Consider the following 9,399-nt stretch of genomic DNA (forward strand, 5'->3'; position numbering starts at 1 on the left):
ATAATAAATTGTGTTTTATATCAGAAAAAAAAAAATCTCTGAATTTGTGCTGACTATATTTATATAATTTGACTCACTAACTCCCCAAACCCTAACACCTTGACTCACAAGGTGGGGGAAGTGAGAGGGATGGCACTTAAGCACATCCTACATAGAAAGCTTGTTTTAGTTCTTTCCCTGCTCTGAGCCAGGCTATGCAATGAAGGTCCCCGGAAGACTGGGAACAAATCAATCTAACAAATAATTTACCGGCTGCGACACGCCCGGCTGAACTGATGGCAGAGGAAGTGACAAAATGAATTAAAGATTCAAAGGAAACTGTCACTTTGTGTTACAGAAACCAACTAAACAGGTTTATGCTTTTGCCGCCGAGAGTTGGGAAAGTGCTGAGAGCAAATTCACAAGCACTTGCACTGGCAAGGGAAGTAAAAGCATTAGGAGCAGCCCAGTGAGGGAGGACACAGACACAGTGACAGAGAGAGAGAGAGAGAAAGAGAGAGAGAGAGAGAGAGAGAGAGAAACAGAGAGAGGGAGATTCTCCTATTTCTGTCTATCCATGTCTTGCCTGACGTCCTCTTTAGCCTAGTTTTTTGATGCAAGCTAAACAGGAATGAACATGGGCCCCATAAAAGTTATCAGAATCCATCAGCAGAGAGATACGTGGCAGAGCCAGAGACGATCCGAGCAGCATCTGATGTAGTAAAATTAGACACCAAAACAAACATGCAGAGCCACTGATATGCAAATCCAAAACTTTGTAGAATATCAGAAGATTTGAGAAAGCTCTGCAGGAATATTTGAACGGGCAAGATTCCAAACCCCGAAAAATATTTCATTTGTACCTAAATGGTTTTGTGTCATATGTAAACATTACTCCACAGGCTTTTAAAAACATACATAACCATGTTATTACAGTGTGTTAATTATGAAGCAAAAAATACCAGTATACATAAGCCTTGTGTGAGACAAGGTCGTTTATTTTTCTATGGGCAGTTACATTGAAAACTTGTGTTAATCTCCACAATTCCATCTAATCCGTGTCTGTAAATCTGTCTCAAAGGAAGCACTGCCCTTTTTGCAGTTGTTGCACGCAACAATGCCAGCAGCACCTTAACTTGTGTCAATTTTTTTAGCTTCTGTGGAGCTTCTGTGAACGTATCAACATGTAACAGATGAATCATCCAATTTAAAGAGGTTGTTTATGTCAGTGGTTTGGAGTTTCTACACCCGAGGCAAACCAGGGATGCCAGACAACCAGCAACTGCCTCTACTAATAATGACAAACAGCCTTTCAATGAGTCAGTGAGGAGTGAAAGTGAACACTAGAGAAAGATAAGCATATACTGTAGTTTATAGCAACACCCCTCAAGGAAAGATCTGACAAATTTGAATTTAATTAGTTAGTTTTCTTTATTACGGGGAATTCCATCAGCTATCCAGGGACAAGGTGTAAAACAATACTTTAAAAAAGTCAAAACTTAACTTTGCTCGAAATTGAAGTTAAAAGATAGATGTTGTACCAAAATCTAATGCACTACAATGCAAAACATTATAATGAAATGCAAGACGTGTCATTGGAGCACTCTGGTGAACATCATCGCAACATGCTAGGGTCTAAATTCAGTGTCATTTCTAAAGATTTCAACGCAACATTTGCAAAGACATCTATTAATTCACTTTTGAGCCCCACCTTCTTCCTCAATTAGTAAAATTGAAAGCAAACTCAACTCCAGACACTACCAACCACACTATGCATTGTTCATCCAGCCAGGTGCTCTTGCTATTGAGAAATTGATGCCTTTTCCAGTCAACAACCTGCGATGAGTCCATCTCAAGACCTCCCAATTCTAAAGATCATCTTTCATCCTTTGTGGCTCACTTGCAAAGCTCGAAGCTCTACAAAACCGTTAAAGAAAACTGATCTGCACGAGGTTTGGTAATCTTGAGGTGACTAACTGCTTTTGAAGTTACCTGCTCTATTGTCCAGGCTATTGAGGAGACACAGTGAAGGTTAGAAAGTAGATACTGGTCTTTTAGTCACTAGAGTTAACCGAACCATTTGGAGATAACATTCAAGACTTGTATCTATGAAGGAAAATGATCCCTAATCTTTTGGCTGTGTTTGGAGAATAATATTACACCACTGCTTGTTTAGGATGTGTATCATTGTGGCAGCTAATCTTTCTAAGCCGATCCTTTCAAGGTACTCTATCAAAGTGTGTTTGAGGATGAAACCACAGCCTGTTTGAAGACCAAACTTTTGAACTGCATGCCTGTACTTCATTGTTTTTCTTCTTCAGGAGTTACCTCGTGGTGACATCTTACATCTGTTGCCTTCATCTCATTGCCCTAAAGGTGTCTTATATGTTTTCTCTAGTGGGATTTTTTAATTTTTTTTAACATTAAAGGAAGAGATGCAAAATGGTTACAAGAAAAGCAAATTTGTATTCAAATGAAATAGTACAATGTGACTATACAAACTGACCTCTTTTAAAGACTATGCTGTCGTAGGGTATTTTGTTCCTAGTCTCCAGACTGGAGCAGTTCCAGCGGTGCCCTCTGAACTGGTGCTGGCACTCGTGGATGGCAATCTGGATTCCCTGGATTGCTGAAGCCGTCACATCTGGGTTGCGCATGCACACCTCCAGCTGGCGCCGCGTCAACCCTGGCAGTGTGAGACACACTGTGTTGGCATTCAGGATTGGGTCGATGTTGGGGAGCTTCAGACCCAAGATTTCATTGGAATCTACCCTGCAGGGAGCATATGAGTCAGGTTATTGACAAGACAAATGTCCAACTCATAAATCTGTTGTCGCTCAAAAAAAGTTGGACCGGGAAAGTTCCTGTTAATGTTGGTTGGGCGTCACAACAATGCTCAGTTCAGTAGTGCCAGACACCCTGACTTAATGGTCCCCAGTGTAGTTGATCCCTGTACAACCTCAATAATACACTTAACTTTGTGATCATGCAACGCTGACAATGATATGTGGTCGTAAACTGCATAAATGCATTTGTCAAAACCTGTAAGATAGTGTTAAGATTTTCCAAAGTCAGGTTTTATCCCCTTATCCTTTCTTTGGTGTTGACTTAACTGTGCAAGATAGGAGTTGTGGGTCAGGTGAGTTGAAGCAGGGGGATGAGAGAACAGCATCCACTTATTTGGCATGAATCCAACAGTTCTAGTAACAGTTTCAGATGCACAGCAGGGAAAATTCCTGTTAATGTTGGTTGGGCCCCCCTCCCCCCCCCCCCCCCCCCCCTTTGTGCAGTAAAATCACCTCAGGATATCAGTCAGCATGTAAATTCAATTACATTTTACCTGCAAGGTGTGTCTCTGTACTCAACTGTCTGCTCCTTCTGTTGCAGATCAATCATGTGAACAACAGTAATTCAGCCGATAGCGGTCAAAGCTCACTTCACAGAGAAACTGTAACAGCAGTAACAAGGAAAACACAGGCTGTGCTGATGATGGCTTGAGAGCTGAAAGGTTCCCCATGCTTTTTCTTTTTCATTACCATTACAAGTAAATCACTGGTTGTGTGTTACAGCGTTTGTATGAGTTGTGACACACACAAGTTGGGAGCATGCATGGCTGTGGGCATACAAGCACTCCCTAACGTGCACAAACACCCAGGTGTACAGGGAGGAGTGTGCAGTAACATACAGAGACGCTTGCACAGCTGCAGAAACTTTGCATACTATTTTTCTCCAACATGTATAACCTCTCCTGCAAGTTTCTCTCCTGTGAGACTCTTTAACAAAAAAAAAAAAAAAACACTTAGAATTTCACTCATTCTGACTCAAATAGCAACCAGTTGCTCTGGACTGTAAAACATACAACTTGCTGTGACATTAAATGTCCTGGATTTGCATAGTGGTGCCCTACTTTTTATGTGGCATTGCATGTTGAACTGTGTGCCCCTGCAATTCCAGTTTTTGTTGCTACCTGTTGGGTTTCCTGCTTTGAGAGAAGACCTGTTTCAACACCTATTTTTCCAAAGGGCAACTTTTTATTGACTGGCAGCACTGTTTGGGAATGAGGGGTGCATGGGAAGCAGACAAGTGGCAACAGACCATGAACTTGTAAAAAGACTAATGTTTAATTCTATTTTTTCTCTGTGTTTTTGGTAGCTTTAATCACATGTCAGCCAAAATGTGGGTATTTTAATTGACTTCTATGATGACTTTTATGCTGTTAATGTAGATAATTATTTAAATTTAATAAATGAACTTCAACTTCAATTTCAATAAACACTTTATAAGTTTTTTAAATAAAAAAACAGAACTAGAATTTCAGTGTATTAAAACAACACAAATAATTTGCTTCTTTTAGTTTGAAGTCATTCTTTATTAATCTACTCACCTTTTATCCAAGAGACAGATAACCACCAGCACGCATGTTATTCTGAGGACCGAGTGTTCCATGTTGTGCCTTGTAATTATGAAAAAAAGAAAGGCAAAAGTTTTAAAAATAAAGAGACGAGAGTTTAAAGTCCAGTATTCCGCCTTGAGGTTTAGAGAGAAAAAAAAAGAGGGGGGGGGGGGGTCAGGTCAGGTCCGGCTAAAGCGCTGGACTTGACAGCTCCGACGACGTCCAGATGTGGCAGCCAGCGGCGGGATACTCATTCACAAAAAGTTTCATCCACCTCTCAACTTGCTGAATGGAGGAGGCTGCTACAAGTTTGAGGAAAAAGTCAGTCTTTCTCATAAACATCCGTACACATCCCGGTATCCCCGCCGAGGTATTTGCATTGGTATAACATCCGAGAGAGACGGCTGAAGCGAGATAGGCGCTCTAAATGAAGTCTGCTTGACTAGTGATGTTTCGGTGCGCTCCGATAGTCCTCTAAACTCCTGCACTTAGCGCTTCGCCAGCCCACTTTTTTGCGTCACCCGGGTAGAAGAGAAGCGCCGAGGGAGGTCAAGTGCCTCGTTAAAGCAAGATAGAGATCCTTTCAGATACGGAAACCAGAAACACTTAGCCTGCGCCCTCTGAGAGGGAGAACATTTAGATTCACTGGAGGAGCGACACTGAGGATGAGGAGGTGGACGACACATAGTGTGGATGGTTGCAAAGAATACTTTTGCACTGACTTTAGTGAGCGTTGGTTAAAATTAATTAAAATTAAGTGAAGATGAAGATGGTGAATTATGGTTATATATCCAGCGAGCGGACACCCGGCTACTAAAAGACAAAACCTCTCATCCACCTGCTGAATGGCTGAATGGAGGAGGGGGGTGCACTGAACTGAGTGCATGAGTGGCGTTGCGATCACGACACACATAGCTCGTGGATAGGTTCAGCATGGCCACAAGTAGTCATGTCTCTCTCCAAGAAAGGTAAATCAGGCTTATATATATATATAGGCTTATAGAGACTGCGTATGCATAGGGCCCTGAATATGGTGATACACCCCTAGCAATTTGTGTTGTTGACTGGAAAAGGCATCAATTTCACAATAGCAGTGATGTTGACATATATATATCATGTAGATGAAAGAAGATTTTTTTCTTAATTTATTTTTTTTTCACAATGTATCCCGCAATGACAAAAACATAATAAAATAAGTAAATCCATTAAATTTCTTTATTTCATCTTTTTACTTTAATAGTTGAATTCAAACAAATATCTTCAATGAGGCTCACTTTATTCTGTCCTTCACTTTGAAAAAGTTGGGGACAACCCAATCAACAAAATAAAATCAATAATAATAAACGTGTTTGAATGTTTCTATAAACCACAGATACATTATATTTGTATATCATTTCGTAGCAAATAAGTTAATTCTTTTAAATTTGTCAACAACACTGCTATTGAGAAATTGATGCCTTTTCCAGTCAACAACACAAAATGCCAGGGGTGTATCACCATATTCAGGGCCCTATGCATACGCAGTCTCTATAAGCCTATATATATATATAAGCCTGATTTACCTTTCTTGGAGAGAGACATGACTGTGTATGTCGGTGCTTCAGCAGCATAAGCAGCACTTGGCTTTAGCTATATTTACCAAAAATCTTAAAATATTTGCCACTAAGGGGTGAAAGGGGCCTTCTAGAGCTTTCACTATTTATTTATTTTATTTTTTTTTACCAAAGTTCAGTCTTTTAACCAATTTGCTCAGTTAATTGTATTTATTTAGTTAAGGCACAAAGTACTACTACTAATAATAATAATAATAAAATTTAAAAAAAGATATCAGGCTTTCTGCTTAACTATAAAGTTGTAAGAAATACTTTGTTGTGGTTAGAAAAAAGTCATGTTTTGACTTAAAACACCCATATTTGGTTGCTCAGACACAGCTGGAAAATGTCTCACTGTGTCCGTAATAACACACGTTCAGTGTCACCAACACTGGTGGAATCATCGTAAAAGGACGTCAAAAATGTTGTTTGTTGATTTCCAACAGTGGTCCGCAGCTTGGCAGGTGCTTCACATAGGTGACTTGCCATTCGCCATCCCCTCCACCTCCTGACGACAAATTCAGCTTATATATTAGAAATGCTAACATGATTCACATGAAAAGGGCAAATGTAATGTGTTCATGGTTCTAGTAACATATAATGCAATTTTATTGTGGCGACTGGGCTGTGGGGGACTCTGAAGAGACATATTGAAAAAAGAGAAAAAAGAAAGGTCAAGACTGAGCAGTAATTGCTGAAAAATCACAACTTTTCATCTCTAGCACAGGTCAAGATCCATAACATATTTTTGTATTTATTTTATTTTATCTTTTTTTTTTAGTATCTGCCTGGGTGATAACCCTTGTGTACACCACCAGGGTGGGTTATTTCCTCACATCCGAGAAAGCTTGTCCAGAGCCGCTGATGACTGTTTTGTCAGGCTGAGTTGTGCTAACAATAATTACATGTGGAAAATCGGCAGAGTTGTCCTTTACAGTAATAACAGTATATTTAAAAGCAATAATATGTATATAGCAGTTTGCAACGTTTGAATGTTGTCACTCCGAGGACCCTCTTGTGCTCTGTGAGTAGACAGAGTATCATGAAAAAATGAGGGCTTGTTAAAGACGTCGGCTGAAGTTCTCATTGCTCTCTAACCTTGCCTGTGTGTCACGGCCTTTAATCTTTCAATTTAAATGACTATAAAGTAAAACAAAAAGCTCCCATGTTGATGAAGACCACATGATATCACTCATCTCAGTGCTTTATGAGTAGCTTAGAATAAAGATTCAGAGACCACAAATAAAAAGGTTTTCCCCCACCAGTGGAGGGAAGCAAGCATTCTGCCAGCATGGAGTCACCAGAGCAGTAAAACACTACATGGCTTTAGCATTCAGATGCAATTAAGTTGCCATACACAAATTTAGAAGATCAGGAAAACACTCCCACATCAAATTTTCTCCTAGAGGGATTTATCACAACACCCTGAGCTGGAAGATTTGGCAGGGACAGCAGCTTGGTGCTTAATTATTTCAAGGCATGTAAGGAAAGCAGGCTTGTTAGTGGACTTAGTGGTTTCTGAGACTTTGAGTTCGGTTCTACAGCAGGATGTGTTAGATGTTGTCATCGTGATCCTTCTTTTGCTCTCATCATGACTGATGATAAAATGACTTTCTGAATCACAGTTCCTTATAAAAGTGACTCATACATTAATCCCACGTCTCTTTGTGGAGAATCAAAAACAGCAGCACTTAGGGGAGCCCTGCTGTGATGCTGCCTTGACCCTGTGAGGCAGTTTTTATAAACCATATCATAAAAAGGTGTTAAAGCTTAAATGTATGAAAGCCCATTACGGCCAAAAATAGAAATGCAATGCAATGAAAAGTAGTCATGATGAATATAAAAATGCTTATCACAGGTCAAAATGTACACTCATAATATCAAAATCCTGATTAAAAAAAATATATCAACTTAAAGAATGCTTTAAAAACTTTTGAAAGAAGACTCGACACAACTTGGAAAGTTGAATCCATAAGCAGTGAAAAACTTTGCTCACGGTGCAGCCTTAATGCCTTTGAACACCAAGTCCGTATTTTTTATGATATGTGTTTTTAATCCGCCATCTGAAAAAAAAGATGAAAAAAAAATCAATATAAACAGAAATTTAAGAAAACATTTCTGAACATGTATCTCTATTTGTGGATTATTTTATAATAATCTCCCCCTAATTTTTAAACCAGTTTTTTAGAGAAAGTGTTTTGCAATATGTGGGACATTTCTTGCCAAGTTGGTGATCGCTTTTTCCCTCTGTGTTTTCAAAAGAAATCAAACCAATTTACTCAGTTCAAAGAGTCATATAGCTTGTAAAAGGCATCTAAATGCAGCATAAGAAACTGACATTGATCCGGATTTTAACATGGTTAATTGATTTACTATGGGTTAAATATATTTTCTGTTGGTGTCATACATTGTTGGTGTCACAGTCTGTGTCCTGATTTCTTCAGACTTTTGTTAAGACTGCTTTAGTGTATAAGACTCATGTAAACTGCCATTATTTTTAAGTCTGTCTTTGTTCACACTTAGTCAGATTATTTTTGTGAAGATTGTGTTTTCTTGTTTTTTTTGGGCTTTCAGTTATTGTGTTTTCTCCTCTTATGTTGTTATGCTGCTTTACCCACATTCACCTGGCTACACATCTGTCCTGTTTCAGCCTCTTAGTCCTTTTCTGCTCCTGAGTTCGTTCCAGCCAATCAGCTGCCTCATCACCTTATTCTCCTCACCTGAGCTTCTCTGCCCTTTTTCCCCACCTGCAATTCATCTCCTCATCAGTCTAGTTTGTATTTAAGTCCTGGTTTCCAGTGCAGTCTTTGTTGGATTCTTGCTTTGGTAGTGCTCAGTTGCTGTTCCTTAAGATTAAAGAGTGATCTTTTTGAGTTGCTATTGTCTTCTGCTTTTGGGTCCACCAGCTCTGCATCTCATGACAGATTAGGTTTCATGATATTCAGAGGTATTCCAACTTGTCTGTCCCCTTACACTTGTAGATCAGGAGGACAAAATACTCTAGATTAGATTTAGATTAATTTACATGTTTCAAACAATATCACCAAAAAGGTTAATGTAGAAGTTATGGCAGAGCTGCTGTGTTGAATTACAATAGTTTGTATTTGCAGCTATCAAGTGTAGGCTCTCCTCAAGTGACCATAACTGCTTTTAGTGCCTTTGAAACCTGAGCAATCTGGCTTGATTTTTTTTTTTCAAAAACAAGGAAAGAAGGCAATGAGCAACTTATTTATTTACTTATTACCTGAAAATGAATAAAAGAAACACACACAACCAAACTTTTTTGTTCACTGACAAATTCATTCTTAATTCTCTTAATTTGTAAGAGGAATTTGCCATTTCTATTTTAATAAGTGACACAGTCTCGCTTTAATAATTAACATTTATGAGAAAATAAAACCAAAACTGTCAAAAAGTATGCATAAGAAAAAAATA

The 9,399-nt window shown here is 39.0% G+C and overlaps 1 protein-coding gene across 1 annotated transcript in view; it reads right to left on the reverse strand.

Moving 5' to 3' along the window:
• The window catches only part of wnt10a (wingless-type MMTV integration site family, member 10a), a 30,938-nt gene extending 26,134 nt beyond the window's left edge, over positions 1 to 4,804 (reverse strand). The window contains exons 1-2 of the mRNA XM_042495037.1: positions 4,364 to 4,804; positions 2,486 to 2,751 (exon numbers count right to left, since the gene is read on the reverse strand). Coding sequence (XP_042350971.1) covers positions 2,486 to 2,751; positions 4,364 to 4,425 — 328 coding nt within the window. The 5' untranslated portion in view covers positions 4,426 to 4,804. The remainder of the gene's footprint in view (positions 1 to 2,485; positions 2,752 to 4,363) is intronic.
• Positions 4,805 to 9,399: the final 4,595 nt, after the last annotated feature.

The sequence above is a fragment of the Plectropomus leopardus genome, chromosome 10, assembly GCF_008729295.1.
Source record: "Plectropomus leopardus isolate mb chromosome 10, YSFRI_Pleo_2.0, whole genome shotgun sequence".
In the NCBI taxonomy this organism is placed as follows: Eukaryota; Metazoa; Chordata; class Actinopteri; order Perciformes; family Serranidae; genus Plectropomus; species Plectropomus leopardus.